Source organism: Canis lupus, chromosome 34, assembly GCF_003254725.2.
Source record: "Canis lupus dingo isolate Sandy chromosome 34, ASM325472v2, whole genome shotgun sequence".
Taxonomy (NCBI): domain Eukaryota; kingdom Metazoa; phylum Chordata; class Mammalia; order Carnivora; family Canidae; genus Canis; species Canis lupus.
In genome coordinates, this window is record NC_064276.1 from 11,740,242 (window position 1) to 11,756,387 (window position 16,146).

Genomic DNA, 16,146 nt, shown 5'->3' on the forward strand with positions numbered 1-16,146 from the left:
GAGAGTCGTGAAAGAGCTGAGGCATGTGTCCCCAGACAAGGGTGAGAAGCCGGCCTCCCTGCCTGGTTCTGTGGGGACCCGGGTCCTTCCACGTCAGGGGTTGGGTGGGGGAGTGGGACTCGGCGGCCCTGCACCACACAGCCGGCTCCCTGTGGCCTCCTGGGCCTCAGCTATCCTGGGAGTGGGAATGGTTCCACAGCCTCACCCTGCAGGGTGCCGCCTGTCACTGCAGGGGCCTCAGCTAGATTGGGCCAGGTCTGGGGGACCACCCTGTGACGGGCGTGCCTCAAGCCTTGGCCACCAGGTTACCTTTTCTTCCTGGAAACAGTGTTCCTCCCTCCCCCTGGGCTGCTGTTGCTGGCGATGTCCAGTTCAGGGCTACTGGGGTTGGGCAGGGGCGGGGGTTCAGCCGACTACCATTTAAAAACTATAATTAGCGAACGGAGCAGGGGTCGGGGCGCAGGTGTGGGACAGGGCCTCCGGACATGGTCACCCTCTGCTGGCAGGTGGCAGGTGTAAGTCTGGCCCCTCCCCCTGAACCTTTCTGGGGGTAAACTGGAAGAGGAAGGCAGTTTTAAGTTTCTGGGAAGGGCCCCGGTGTGGAGAATTCAGCCTCCCTTGTCAAACCCTTTACTCATTAACTCAATAATGCCGAGAACATTTCGATGGCTGGGGTGCCCTCAGCCCCCGGCTGGCATGAGCCTTCCCTGCACTCTGCATTTTGGGCCCTGGAAGCCTGAGAGGAGTGTGTCCTGGCCGCACACTCGCCCTGGATCACACTCCCCGCGGGAGGCACCGGCCAATGCAGGATGGGCATAGGTGGGCGCCGAGGACGAGGATGGGCTCCCCAGGCCATGCCAGTGCGCGGTGGGGAAAGCTGACCCCCAAGCAGTGCCCTGGGACGGTCTTCCCACCCCCTCCCCACAGTGGCTCCCTCCGGTGGCAACAGGGCACAAGGGCATCTGTCTCGGCACATCCCCGTCCTGCAGGCCCCACCTGGGCCCCTCCAGCTGGCTCTGTTTACAGTCCTGGTTTTCTCGTGATCTGAAGCTGAGTCTAAGTGTGCAGTGTGAACTGAGTGTGAACCTCTCGCTGCAGAGTGTGAACCTATCGCTGAAGAGCCGAGTGACTTCCCAAGCCGGTGCTGGCATGGCCCTGTGACCCTGAACGGCACCTCCGGCCTGTGGCCGACACAGAGCCAGAGTCTCCGAGGAGACTGGACAGGACACAGTCGTGTCCGTTCCCCGGAGAAGAGCAGGAGGGAGGCCGCTGCCCTGCAAGGCCTGTTCTGGGGGCGGCTGCCTACAGAGGGAGAGGGCCAGAGAGCCGAGCCAGGCCCTGTGCTTACCTGTGGACGTCACTATGATGCATCCTGCCAGTCTGTGCCTTCGTCAGAGGGAGCAGGGGGCCTTGCTCTTCAGGCAGCCTGACCCGGAGCTGACGGCCCTGCCCATCAGAGCCCCTGAGATCGGCCAACCAGGGCCCATGGGGCATGTGTGTGGGTGCTGTGGAGGCATGTATGTGCCCAGCCGAGGGCATGCGGGTCACAGCATTGAGGGAGACCTTAGAATCGTTGCCTCCCATGCGGCTCGTGTTCTGGGACGGGCACCTGTCAGGCAATGTCTGGGGAGCCTCTGTCCCAGCAGGGAGGGGACGGGGCAGGGTGGCTGATGTGTGATACCCGCATCCCGGCAGAGGCGTGTGGCCACGGGTTGACAGGCAGACCGTGTCCCTCAGGAAGGCCCATCCTGACCCATCACGAAGGAGCACCCAGCTGTCCCCCTGGGCGGGCGGGCAGGCATCTCACCCGGGCTCGGACCTGGAGCCACAGGTGGGCCTGGAGCTCAGGATGGCAGGCGCCTCCCCCGCCTGTGCTCACAGTCCTACCCACATGTGCTTGCTCGCACAGCTTGCAGTCACACGTGCTTACACCCGCACATGATCACCCAACAAATGTCCCTGAAACCTTGCAGGGTGAGTACAGACCGCTGACAGGTCGGCATGAGGCCACAGGCTGTTCACGCCGGGTTCTCCCTACGGACAAATGGCCGTGCTTCCTGGCCTGCCCACCTCCCACCCCTCAGCCTTGATGTGCTGTCCCTTCTGTCCCTGGCCTCACCACCTGTCACCTTTGAGGCCACGTCACCCCCGAGGCGCACCCAGCACAGCTTCGGCAATGCCGATCTTCAAAGATTAGGAGACGCTGTGTGTTTAGGAAAGGTGTAAACGTACAAAATAAGTGAGCAGATAGCACTGCGTACCCACCTGCGGCCCCCACCTTGTTACCGTCTGGCGTTGCTGTGATACACGGGCCGCAATCGATGAGCCAATGCCAGTATTTTACTCCGTCCGTAGCTGACATCTGGGTGCACCGTGGGCGTTCACACAAAGTGTGCGGACATGTGCCCCTCGTTACAGCATCAAGTACCCTGCCTGCCCCACGCCACCTCGCTCCCCGACCCTGGCAGCCGTGGGGCTCTTTCCTGCCTCCATAGTTTTGCCTTTTCTGGAATGTCGTAGACTAGCTGTCCTGCTGTGTGAGGATCCAGACCGCAGCCTTCTCAGACTGACGTCTCCCCCTAAGTAGCCTGCAGTGTTTTCCCGTCTTGGTAGCTCCCCTTTCAGGGCTGAACGATACTCCATCTGTGGGTCGCAGAGTCCATTTACCCATCACGCCCTGGAGAACGGCCTGCTTGCTCCCAGGGTCTGGCTGTTACAAACAGAGCTGCTCTGAACGTGCATACGCAGGCTCCCATGTGGACGTCAGGTCTCATTTCCTTGGTGTAAATGCCGAGGAGTGTGGCTGTGGGTTAGGGTTTGTGCAGGTCTGCAGGAAACCACCAGACTCTCCTCCCCCGTGGCTGCACCGTGTTGCACTCCCAGCAGCAAAGCATCGGAGTTCCTGCTGCGCCACGTCCCAGCCAGCATCAGCTGTTGGCAGGGTTTGGGTTTTGATTGTCCCGATAGAGGTGCAGAGGCACCGTGTTGTTTTAATTTGCATTCCCTGACTACGGCTGGCACTGCGCACCTTCCGTGTGCTCACTTCCCACCTGCGTATTTTCTTTGATTACGTGTCTGTTTAGATTTTGGGCCCAGTTTTCAAGTGAGTAGTTTGTTTTCTTACTGGGGTTTGAGTTCCTCGTGTATTCGGGATACAGATCCTTCAGCATACGTGTCTTTAGCAGATATTTCCTCCCCGTCTGTGGCTTGGGAGCTGTCACTGTCGTTCCGGGAGCAGAGGTGTTTACGTTCAGGGAGGTTCAGCTTCCCAGTTCCTTCCTTCAGGGACCCGCCCATGGTGGCGCATCTAAAAGTCCTCCCCGACCCCAGAGTCTTCTAGGTGTCCTCTTACACTACCCTCCAGGAGACCGATGGGTTTGCATTTCATGGCGAGGTGTGTGGCCCGTTGTGAGTCGTTACCGTGAGGCTGTAGGGCCTGCGTCCAGATTCACTTCTCTGCACGTGGACGCCCCTCGTTGAAGACGTGGTCTTGGCTCGGCTGTGCTGCCTCTGCCCCATGTTGAAGGTCAGGGACTGTGTGTCCGTGGGTCTGTCTGTAGGTCTGTGCCTTCAGGAGCACCGGGCTGCCCTGTCCCCATGCTTCTGTAGGATCTGGAAGCCGGGGTGTCGGTCCTGCACTTTGTTGTTCTCACTGATGCTGGGCCAGCCATCCTGGGCCTCCCGTGTCTCCATATGATAAAATAACCGGCTGGGATTTTTATTGGGATTGCCCTGTGTCCATGGGTCCTGCCGGGAAGAATGGACAGCGTGACCCAGTCAAGTCCTCCAACCCATGCATGTGGGGCATCTGTCCATGTACAGAAGTCTTCTGTGATGTGTTCCTCATATGGGTCCTGTACTTGTTTTGTTAGATTAGTAACTAAAGGGTTTTAAAATTTTTTTGTTTTTTTTATAGTGATGACATAAATGACCTTGTGTTTTAGATTCCGAACCTTCATTGCTGGTTTGTAGGGAAGGGGTAGACGGTGTGTCCCGCAGCCCTGCTCTCTCATCACACATGGGATTTCCCGCATGGAGGATCCCGTTGTCTGTGAGCGGCCCTGCCCCTGCCCTCGAGGCCCACCTGCTCCCTGTGCTCCTGGCCTCGCTGCCATGTGTCGGGCATGCTGGGTTCTGTGGCCAAGACCATGCCCGTGGGTGCCCGAGGCGGGAGGGACGTACTGTGAGCTTGCGGGCTGTGGGGCTCCGGCCAGAGGGTCGACACAGAAAGCCCGCCCTGCCCCCACCTGCATGCTCTCTAAGTTCTGGGGTTTTCCACCCGAATTTCAGTGCTGGCTGGACGCTATGACCACAGGGACTGTCTCCGGAGCCGTGAGATCATGTGGGACCATTTTCCATTTCCAGGACAGCCTTTATGTTATGTGAAGTCAGTGAGTGCTGTCATTGGCGCAGTTTTGCATGGATCTCAATGATCCTGTCTCGAGCTTCAGGCTCCGGGCTGCTGTGCAGGGCAGTCTCGAGGGTTCCCAGGCTTCTCCTGTCCGGGGCGCCCAGCACGGTGCTCCTCCCCATCCCCGAACACCGGGCACCTCTCCCCTGGATTGCAGGCCTTGTGTCCTGGGGGCACCTCTATGGTTCCTTCCCTGCCACAGGTGGCTTTTCCCCTGTTACTTTGCGGACTGGCCATGCAGCCAAGCACTGACATCTAGGTGTCACCACAGCCCAATGGCCTCTGGCATGGGTCTGGAGGTCACGACCCTCCCGGTCCCTCCAGAGTTGGTATTAGGGCCACACACCTGCCCCTGTCTGGGCCTCGTGGGGGCGCTTCCCTGTCATCCCCCATGCTCCCTGCCATTCATAATGAGCGCATCCCCCTGCCGCCACCGTGCCTTCTGAACATCCCTGGGCCCTTCTCGCTGTCCCCGCCTGCGTTCTCCTCTGTGTCCAGAGAGACCTCTGTGACTTCACCTTTCACCTCTTCTATTGAGCACTTCACCTCTCATATGGAGAAGAGGTCTTCAGGTCTCTAGATGGACTTGCTCATGGTGACGATGCCGCCAGGGGCCCCTCTACCTTCCCTCGCTTGCTTCCTGTGCTTCTGCGTGTCAGCTGAGGGTTTCAGGCCTGAGACACCCTCAGCTGTACCTGGGCCCACGTGTGTGTGAGTAGAATGCCATGTCCACGAGGGGCGTGTCCTGCACCCTCATATCCCTCCTTCCCGTTGTTCCGGCCAGGAAACTAAACCTATAGGAATTTAGTGACGTTACCCTCTTTTGTTTTCATCGGGCCTGGGGAGAACCACAGTCCACCTTCCTTGTGAGAACCTGATTTTCATTTTACAACATTCCAGAAGGGTTGTGTTTATCCTCTTGTCACAAGGAAGCCAAGTCCACAGGGATAAAATAATAATAGCTTGTGAAAGCCCCTGGCAGCGGGGGAGGCCTTGGGGCAGCTCCCAGCCAGGCCACCCACAGGGTGCGCCCTTGCCCTGAGCCTCCTGCGTTTGGGGCGGATGACAGGAACCCAGGGGTGCTGCAGCCACCCCCACAAAGGCTGTCCTGGTGGCGCCATCTACCTCCAGGAATGGCCCACGTCCGTCTGGTGGTCCAGTGGTCCAGCAGGCTCTTCTCAAGATGTGGGATCTGTGCCGGGCCCTCGAGGCTGGCGGCAACCCCGTGGTCTTCCCACCTTGGGGAGCCCTTTGTCCTCTTGCAATGCTGCATCAATATCAAGAGTCAATAGTCCCCATCACTTCCTGCCACAGCGTGTCTGGGCAGCAGCCCATGACAAAGTCCTGCTTCGGGGAATGGTGCTAGGAACACCCTGATAGTGGTGACGGCAGGGACGCCGCTGCCACAGTTTACAACCGCTTGGGCCATTGCCCACACGTTATCTGCACAAAAGATGTCCTTAGAGAAAATGGCCTCACTGGAATTTTCCCATGAAGTGTAAAGGTCAAGAAGGTCTGAACTTGCTCCCCTACAGAGTCTGCTCACAAAATCCTTGTAGCCTCTTGAGGGTCCCTCATAGCCCCCCAGCCCCACCCCGGACTGAAGCATCTTTGTATCTTGGCTTCCGTGTATTTTCCAACGCATTTGAACATGGGGGTCAGTCTCCACATCTCCAGCCGACCGCCAGGTCAGGAGCACTGTGGGCTCTGAAGGAGGCCTCTTCTGCATTGTCTGACCTCCTGGGCACCTGCCTGCCTCCAGCTCCTTCCATGGAAGCAGAGTCCCCAAGTCCCAGCCTTCAACCACCCTTTCCACACCCTCAGCAGAGGCAGGGCGCTGGGGGTGCCACCAAGATCCATGTGACACACAGGTGGACACAGGTGCCGCTGCCACCGCAGCTGGAATGCAAGTCACCGTTTTGTGAAAAAGGGTCTTGGGGAGCTGACCAGCAGCTTCCACCCGCAGCTGCCCTCTGTGCCATGGGCTTGACTCGGGGGCTCTGCTCAGGCTTTGGGGGCAGCCCTCTCCCTCCCCTCTGACCTCTGACCTCCTGGGACCTTCCCCCATCTGCACCTGCTTGCCCTGGACCCTCAGCTCTTCTCAGGCCTATTCCAAGGTCACTTGAAGACTGATCAATGGGAATGGGAATCAAATAGAAATCCAATCTGAGGGACTTCTCAAACCTAGGAATTTATGTCTTTCACCAAACTGGGGACATTTGGAACCCTTACTTCCTCGATTTTTCCACCCCATCCTCCCCCTACTCACCTCTGGGACTCCATTTACATACATATTGGACCTTTCAACACTGTCCCACTGACCACTGATGTTCTGTCCACTTTCTATCTTTTTTATCTTTGTTCCTTAGATCGGATTATTTCCACCAATCTCACTTCCCATTCACTATCTTTTTTCTCATCTCTGTCTGCTGTTAAGCCTATCTGTTGAATTTCTTTTTTTTTTTTTATCTGTTGAATTTCTTATTTCAGATATTGAGTTCTTCGATTCTAGAATTTTCATTTGATTCTTTTAGATTTCTTCTATTTTGTGAGTCACAGACAGTCCGTGGGCTAGCTACCTGCTTTTGTAAATAAAGTTTTCTTGGAACACAGCTGTGCTGATCCATTAATGTACGTGCTGGTTGTTCTCGTGATGCAGTGGCAAAGCCGAGTAGCTGCAGAGCAGGCTAGGTAGCCCACAGCCTAAATAATTTGCTATCTGGCTCTTTCAGAAAAAAATTGCTAACTCCTTTTCTGCTACTGAGATCTACTATTTTTTAATTCATTACAAACATATTTTCCTTTACATCTTTGAGCATAGGTACAGTAGCTCTTTGTATCCTGGACTACAGAATCCAGTGTATGGATCATCTTGAGATCTTCACTGACATATGGGTCCCATTTTCCTGTTTCTTCATATAATTTCGGATTGTTCCCGGAACACTGTGGCTCATACACTGTAGAGACTCTGTATTCTGCTATGTTCCTCTGGAGAGCATGGATTTCTGTGGTGGTTGTTGCTGCATTGCCGCTTGACCAGGAATGACCCAAAACTCTGAAGATGTCTCCTCTGTGATGACAAGAGGTTTGGATCTGCCTCTCTTGTGTGTAATTCAGGGACCAGCCAGGAATTTGGGAAGAGCTCATGCATAGGATGTGGGATTTGGCCTTGCACTGTGCAGCTGCAGCAGGCATCGCCTTCTGTGTGCTCCGCTCTCTCCATCCTGTAAGACTACGGGTTCCTTTTCCTTTTTTTTTTTTTTTTAAGATTTTATTTATTCATTTATTTAAGAGGGAAAGAGAGAGAGAGAGCGTGTGCATGCACACGACCAGGGGCAGAGAGAAGCAGAGTCCCCACTGAGCAGGGAGCCCCCACTCCCCAACACAGAAGTCGATCCCAGGACCCCAGGATCATAACCACAGCTGAAGGCAGACGCTTCACTGACAGAGCCCCCCAGGTGCCCCAGACTACAGGTTTCTATCTGAGTTTTAACTGCAATCCACAACTCCAGCTGGAAAAAGCCATAAAGAACAGGGAAGTCAGAAAAACACAAATGAAATGGGAAACAGGGCACTCACCCATTGCCACCCCATCCCTTAAGGTCTGGAGCCCTCCAGTGTGCCTGTCTCTCTACCGTGTTAGTGCTTGTTGGGGGGGTCGATCCCCGCAGATGGTTGGTGCGATGGGGCTACCCCACCTGTGCCCACCTCAAACTTATAATTGTCCTAGATCCTGCTCTCAAATCTTCATTTAAGTTAGAGCCAGTCACAAATCATAAGAAAGCAAAGCTTAAAGTATATAATCGTTTACACACAGAGCCTTGAGAAGCCGCCTGGCCAGGAGGGTTGAGGAGGGGAGGATGCTCAGAGAGGAGGACTGGTGGGGATGGCCTGCCGGCGCTGGCTCAGCTCGGCTCTGGCACGCCATCCACCTGGACGTTCACTCGTGGGTCGGCTTGACAACACTTACTGTTTGCTGTTGGGAATGTGTGTATTTAGATGTGAGATTATCAAGGACCCCCGGTGTGCGGTGTTACTGCCCCACCTGCCCTACGAGGGACAGCCTCTGGGGTGGACGCCTCTCAACACAGGAGGACAGTTTTGTTTGAAATCCAAACGCCGCTCTGGGTCTCCCTCCAGTGCTTGAAGCCGGCCAGGGCCCACCTTCCTTCTGTTCTCACTTCTGTTACTCATGATGGCTCAGAATGAAAGAATATGATGCTTCCTCGGAAGCTAGTAACAATTTTCATTTTTTTAATTAAAAAATTGACAAAGTGGGGCAGCCCCGGTGGCGCAGCGGTTTAGTGCCACCTGCAGCCCAGGGCGTGATCCCAGAGACCCTGGATCGAGTCCCACGTCAGGCTCTCTGTACGATGCCTGCTTCTCCCTCTGCCTGTGTCTATGCCTCTCTCTCTGTCTCTATGAATAAATAAATAAAATCTTTAAAAAGAAAAAAAAATTGACAAAGTGTGCTTGAGTTTTGTAGGCGTACGATGTTTAAAGTGTTTTGTGGTTTGTGAGCAGAAGGGCCAGTCCTGAAAGGGCTCCATTGCTCTGGGAGCTGTCCTCAGGCTCCCGGAAGCAGGCCCTCCCTGGGGAGCGGCCAGGCCAGCTCACCGACAACCCTCTGAGCGCTCATCCACAACATCGTCGCAGGCAGGAGGTGTGGGCTCAGCTAGGTCGCTAGGCAGTATTTGAGGACACTATGAATATCTCCACCTCCTGGCCTGGGCCAGCAGCTGACACATTTACTATAACTCCTGCCTTGGGCTGGGGCACAGATCAGAGTGAGCAGGTCGGCTCCTGTCCTCACAAGTGGTGGGGAGGGGGCTCAGAGGCAGTCCCATCCTGGGACAGGACGTGTGTGCGTCTGTGTGACCATGAGGGGCCCTGACCTGCGTGTCCTCCCGAGTGCAGCGGGTCCCCTGCATGTGCCAGGTGCTCCCGGGCTTCTCCGGGACAGGTTCTGCTGCTCCATCTGCTGACTCTGTCAGGCCGCGTGGAATTTACCAAAGCTCGTACGCGTTAAAGTAAAACCAAAGGATTTACTGTGCTGCTGCATTTGCGTGGACTCAGCTAAATTTTGTTGGGAGATCCTTGGAGGCAGTGGCCTCGTAGGGCCTGACCCTGGGCCCTGGGCACCCAGGCATGTCCTGGGGGGCACCCAGCCCCACCCACAATGACCTTCCCGAGCCTCCAGCACCCGCCCTGTCCAGCGACCATTGCAGGAATGGTGGCCGGCTGGCGCCTCCTGACCTTCGACATCCGTCAGAGTGTTTGTAATTAGAACTAAAAGCATGTGCTCCCCTGTCCTTACCGTCCTGCAGCCAGGCCGTCTGTGCTTAATTAGCTGTGACCCTCCCGGCCTCAGCAATTGCCTGTGGGCCTGCTGGTGGAAGGCCCGCACCTCCCTCCTCGTGCTGCTGTCTACGCCTTCCCGCTGCACTTCCACTTGGTTCTCTCCTGTTCCTGGGGCTCCATCTTGTCTGTCCTGCGAGTGTGCACCACCTGCACCACCTGCATTAGCACCTCATGTTTCCTGAGCTGGAGTTTATGCCAGGAGCTGGGAGTCGGAGCGGCCTGCAGAGTGGCCTGCGGAGCCGCAGCTGGGCCCCTGGTGGGCACAGCAGGGTGGGGGCCGCTGCCCTCTCCCCTGGCAAGGCATGCAGGGAAAGCCAGCGGGCTCCCCAAAGGCCCAGACGTTCTCTGCCCTTCCAACCTGTAGGGTTAGGCTTCTCCCCCGCAAACACAGGGCCATTTTGAGGTGTGAGGCTGCACCACCTAATTGCTTCCCGAGGTCACAGCCGCCCAGGTGGCACCTGGCCTTTCCCTGTGTTTGTGGCTCAGGCTCCGGGACAGGCCACCAGTGGCGGCCCCAGCACTGAGGGTCCCCAGGAGGTGCTCTGCATTACTGTTCAGGCTCACCTGTGCTGGGCCCTTCTGTTTTTGTAGGTAAAGCCAACAAGGGTTGGGAGGAAATTGGGATCTTCCCTGCCCCTGTCAGAGTCTGGATGGCCCAGCTCAGCATAGCACATGGTGTCTGCAGCGTGGACAGAGGTGCTGGGTGTGTGGTGAGGGGGCAGGGGTGAGGCACCTGCCCCTCGTGCCCACTCCCTCAGCCTCCCAGGGGCCCAGGGTGCCCAGTGGGGTTGCAGCAGAGGCAGTGTTGTGGATTGTGGACAGAGACATGGCCTCCACCCCGTGTCAGATTTTCACAGTGACCTGATGACGGGCAGTCGCGGTGACCCGCCCCGACTAGGAGCCACATTCCTGCCTGTGTCCATCCAGGTTCCGGCCAGCTGCCGGAGCCCAACGCCACAGGGCACGTCCAGCAGGAATTCGGCTCACCGGTTCCTAAAATGCCCATTATATGCTTAATGGCTGAACCAGCAGCAAATTGCCGCTTAGAATCAATGAAGTCTTTCATTTAATTAGCTCATTACAATGCAGCTGCCATCTGGGAGGGGTCACGGGCAGTGGGGAGAGCCGCCCGCAGGCCTGACCGGTCCCTGGCTGCCAGGACTCGCTCTTGAAGAGCTCCCGTCCCCGGAGACCCTCCCTCACACCTGGGCAGGATGGCGCAGAGCCGGAGGGTGCCCCTGCAGCGGGGCTGCGCTGCCAGCCTGATGCCAGGTGAGAGCAAGGACCAGGGTCTCCCTGCGGCCTACTGCCAGGCTCTCAAGCCCCAGAGCAAGGACAGCGACACCCCAGCCCAGCCTGTAGCTCCCTGGGCCCATAGGAGGCTGAAGCCTGGATCAGACATTGCCCCACATCCATGAATGCAGAGGAGAGGTCGAGCAGAACCTGGAGAAAGGCACCTGCAGCCATGGTGACATTGTAGGAGAAAGAGGGAGGACCCACCTGGCATAAAGCATGACCCCAGAAACAGAAGGGAGGTCCCCACAGAGCGTTATACCCCAGAAAAGGGCCAGTGCAAACTGCACTGGGAAGACGCTCCGGAAGACAGCAGAACAGGGAAATCGTTGGAGGGTTTCCACAGGTGAACACACAGGGTAGGTCTGAGACATAAGAGCAGGAGGGCTGGGGGGACAGGAGGGTCAAGGACTTCCATCGACATGGGGGGACACAGATGGAAGGGGGTGCCGGGGGGGGACTGTCTGGAGAGTCTGCAGCACTGTCCGGGGGCCACAGAACCGGAGGGCAGGCATCACTGGCTGGGCAGGGACACGCCGCCTTCTGCCCCAGGGTCAGTGGCCAAGCAGGACGTCTGCTGTGGACGCGCATCTAAGACAATCGGCCAGGGCAGGGCAGGTCGCCGACTGGGCGCCTGGGGGAGTGAGGAGGTCACAGGAAGCTGCCCTGCAGACTGAAGGGACATCCCCAACATGAGGGAAGGAGAGTTGGGAAGATACACCTGTCCGTCAGGGAGTTCTCGACGATGAAGCTCTCACGACTACCAGACAGAAAAGGCCAGGGAACCAGGCAGGGGGAGATAAGGAGCAGCAGCCCCCCACTGTGTCCTCTGTGCACGCTCAGGGCTTGCCCAGAGCCGGGGCAACACGTGTGGCCCCAGGACCAGAGCCAGGCCACGAGTGGTTGGAGGGCGGAGGTGAGCGCACAGAAGTGAGGGACGCAGGAACACACGGCCAGGATGTCTCTGGGGATGGGCAAGTCCTCCCGTTCACCATTATTTTTGAATATTTTCTTTACTAAACCCCAGTCGGACGGAATGTTAAACGCGTAGCAGGACACACAGAAGCATGAGTGGCTTTCAAGGGCATGAAACTCAGAAGCCGTAAAACAAAGACCTGAGTTTACCTGAACAGAGTCTGCACGACATAAACAGAGTCAAAGGGCGAGCGCCTGGCCTCGGAGGGTGCGAGTGTGCGGCTCCGGGGTGTGAGTGACCGCCTGCCCAGCCAGGCTGTGGAGGAGCCGCCGACACCATGAACCGATGGCCCACAGAGGAGTGTCCCATGGGCAAGGAAGGGTGTAAACCTCCCTCTGAACAGGAGGGACTGGCCCTGAATCTACCAGCAGACATCCTCACCTGCCTGAACAGGTGCGTCCCCTACCTGGGCAGCAGTGACAGGTGTTTCTGTCCAGGTCAGAGGTGACTCTGCACTAAAGCACACATGCTGCCCAGCCCCCCGGATCGCACCTGTGCAAGGTGCCCCCACCATCGGATGGTGCGTACGTCACCCTGTGTGTGTGCACGTAGGTTTCCTTCTCAGTCAGCCAAACCTGAAGGCACCTCCTCTGTGGGTTCTCAGGGCTTACTGTTAAGCAAGAGCCTCAGCTCTGAAGTCACCTCGTCTCTCATCTACTAAATTAATTAGATTGTGAGATACTGGGCTGCCATGCGGGACGCATCTGAGGACCAGCCACAGTGTCAGCTGGTGCTTCCTGGGACTCCGCGTCCTCCTGGGAAAGATCAGTCTATGACCAAGACCCCGTGTAAATCCCTGATTTGGGGACAGATTGTGGTTCAAGACCAAATACTCAGCAACGTGACCTGAAGCCAGCTCTGGGGTCAGACCTCAGTGAGGGGCTTCCTAGAGTTCAGAGGTCACTCGATGCCCCCCGAACAGAGGAACAGGGAGGCTCCAGATGGGGGGACACGTGCTCCACCCCGTCTGCGATGGAACAGTGCTGGGTCTGCGAGGCCCTCGTGGTGTCTGCTGCTGGGACTGGCAAGGAGGCAGGTGCTGCCGGAACTCTTCCCGAAGCATGGGGTGGCCCCACATCGCAAGCCCTGGGCACTGGGCGGCACCCTGCAGGTGTAGGCACCTCTCTCTGTGCCCTTGCTGGGTGACAGCCTCTCCTGCTCACATGGTGCCCCTCCCAGCCTGCATTGCAGTGTGAGGCCAAACCATCCGGATGCTTTCCTGCTGACGAGCGGGGACAGCCCTGAGGGCTCCCAGGAACCTGCCCTCCATCATTCTGGGCGGCCACCCCCTGAGCTGTTTGCCCTCCGTGCCCCGGCAGGGTTTGGTAAAAGTCATCAGGCAGGTGCCAGGGTGCTGGCTCCGTGGGGCTTCCCCGTGTAGGGACGTTCACCAGATGAGTGTGAAAATTTTCAGGAGGAAGAGTGGAACTTGACGGGAACACGAGTGTACAGCCTTGGCTGGAGAGCCCGAGAGCCCGAGAGCCCTCAGCTGTGTGGGGCAGGGGTCCCCAGCAAGTTCTCCAATCCCAGAAGCACTGACCCCTTCTGCCCCTGCAAGCTGAACCCTGGCCCTTCCAGAACTCGGATCTGGGCCCTTGGCTGGTGACCCGTGGGTCGGTGACGCTGCGGCACCCCCGGAAGGTCCCACCTGCACACCTGCCGCTCTGCTTCTCGGCTAGACTTGGGAGGCCATGCACGATGGGGAAGACAAGTCCTTGGGACTGTCCTCCACAGCCAGCATCTGACCCCTGTGGTGACCCCATGATTCAATAGGCCAGGGACGCAGAGCAGAGCAGCTCAGGGCAGAGCCTGGCGGAAGAGGTGAGTGAACCAGACCCCAGGCTCGCTGCTCACCAGCCCCCAGGCGGGCAGGCTCACAGGATAATGCCCTTGCTCTGCATGGAGAGGTCTCTTGATACTCAGAACTTCAAGGAATGGAAAAGAGAATTATCCTAAATGTGAGCCAGGCTCTCCAGTCCATGTTCTGACTATTTTGAAATCGGGCTTAATGTAGGAAATCTTCTCACTTGTTTCTGAGTCTTAAAATAGAGAAAATAAAATAGAAGGAGAAATAAAATAAAATAAAATAAAATAAAATAATAAAATAAGGTAAAATAAAATAAAATAAAATAAAATAAAATAAAATAAAATAAAATAGAAGGAGAAATGGGCCCCAGTAGGTCCTGCCTCACCTGGAAGGACCTGTGCCCTGAGGTCCTGGTAGGATTGGTGGGCCGACGGGGCCCTGGGGACAGCTTTTGGCAGGGGGACTCAGACCCCACTGTCCCCACCAGCTCCCATGGGGCAGTGGAGCTCCTGACCCCGGGGGAGCCCTGCCGATTGTGGCTTCAGGAGGCTCTGTTCCTCGGGGCTGTGACCCCTCGCAAGCCAGAGGGGATGGTCCCCCCCAGGCTTCAAGCAGGCTCAGACTCCAGCACCTGAGAGGTGGAGGAAGTGGGCCTGGAGGCAGCATGAAGGGGTGAGGGGTGCAGGGGGCATCCCCACTCAGGTCCAGAGCGGGCTACCTGGGGCCTGTGGATGTGGGTGCCTTGGGCTCTGCCCACCCAGCTCGGGGCCTGTTATCGAGACCTGAGTCCTCCGTCCGGCTTCTGTCACGGGAGGCTCTTCCTGCCCGGCCCACCTCCTCCCCAGCCTCCTGGACTGCCCGTGGAGGAAGAGGGCCATTCCCCCTGCAAGGGGCAAGGAGACCCGGAGGTGGGGTCCTCAGGGGACAGCAGTGCAGCAGTGCAGTGGCAGTGCCACGGTGCAGTGGCAGGACCTCCTGGCCACATGATGGGCCATAGGGGTATCCCCAGACCCAGACGTGGCACCTGGCTTCCGGGGCGCATCCAGGTGTGAGCAGGGAGGTGCAGGGGGCTGGTCACAACATCACCACTTCTGCTCCCTGTTGCAGCTTCCAGAAAGACACCCACCATGCGGGAGGGGCCTGCAGTAGCCCTGGCCCAGCCCACTCCTCCAGGGGCGGCCTGGCTCCAAGGGGACCCTGAGCCCTGACCGCCCCCTCCCCCACAGGCTTCCACCTATCACACAAGGTCACCAGCGTTGTCCCCGAGAGCGCGCTGCTCATCGTGCTGGGACTGGTGCTGGGCGGCATCGTCTGGGCAGCTGACCACATCGCCTCCTTCACGCTGACACCCACCGCCTTCTTCTTCTACCTGCTGCCTCCCATCGTGCTAGACGCCGGCTACTTCATGCCCAACCGGCTCTTCTTCGGGAATCTGGGCACCATCCTGCTGTACGCCGTCATCGGCACCGTGTGGAACGCGGCCACCACTGGGCTGTCCCTCTACGGTGTTTTCTGTAGTGGCCTTATGGGTAAGGGGGCATGGCATCCATGGGGCGTCCTTGGAGCAGGGGATGGTTGGGGTGAGGTCATCCTGGGTGTGGGGTCCTCGGGGTGGGGTCCTTGGGGCGAGGTCCTGGGGGTGTCCTCAGGGTGGGCTCTGCAGGAGCAGGGTCTGGGCAGGATACAGAACACAGACCCAGAAAGGGGATGAGTGAGTGTGCAGGGTGACAAATGTCACTGGTTGGTCCACTTAACCAGTTTGGTGTGTTGAAAATAAGGTTTAATTAATAAACAACAGTGGTCTGGGCATTCCCAGGCGGGACTCGTGTCCTACTTGGGGATGAAATCCTGTCAGACCAGGCTAGCGGGTGGGTGAGGCGGGTGGGGTCGAGCCGCTGAGCACAGAGATTGGGTCGTTCGTTGTTTGTACGCAAACCTGCAGGAAAAGCCAGGTCGACTGCTGCTCCGCATCCGTAGCAACTTCTCCTGCAGTTTGGGTTACTTAACTCAGCGGAGGTGCACCCCACCCGCCTGGGGAACTGGACCAGGTGGGCCGGGGCCCAGAGAGCCTCACACAGAAGTGCACGCAGCCCAAAACACAGCCCTTCACGGTGTCACATGGGGGCCACCACGGAAAGGGGCTGTCAGCCCCCACGGGCGCCTGTCCGTGCTCCACCTTGGCTCCAAGCGCCTCCACCTGCCAGGGCCCGACTCTGAGGGCCGGGCCATGATTTCCTTCTGACTAAGGATGAGCCTTGGGCCCAGCTCCGGGGATCAGGGCCTTGGAGCCTGGATGAC

General features: G+C 57.7%; 1 protein-coding gene across 2 annotated transcripts in view; it reads left to right on the forward strand.

Moving 5' to 3' along the window:
* The window catches only part of SLC9A3 (solute carrier family 9 member A3), a 40,910-nt gene that overhangs the window by 9,649 nt on the left and 15,115 nt on the right, over nt 1-16,146 (forward strand). For both annotated transcript variants that reach the window (XM_025451332.3, XM_049105781.1), the window contains exon 2: nt 15,075-15,377. In XM_025451332.3, coding sequence (XP_025307117.1) covers nt 15,075-15,377 — 303 coding nt within the window. The remainder of the gene's footprint in view (nt 1-15,074; nt 15,378-16,146) is intronic.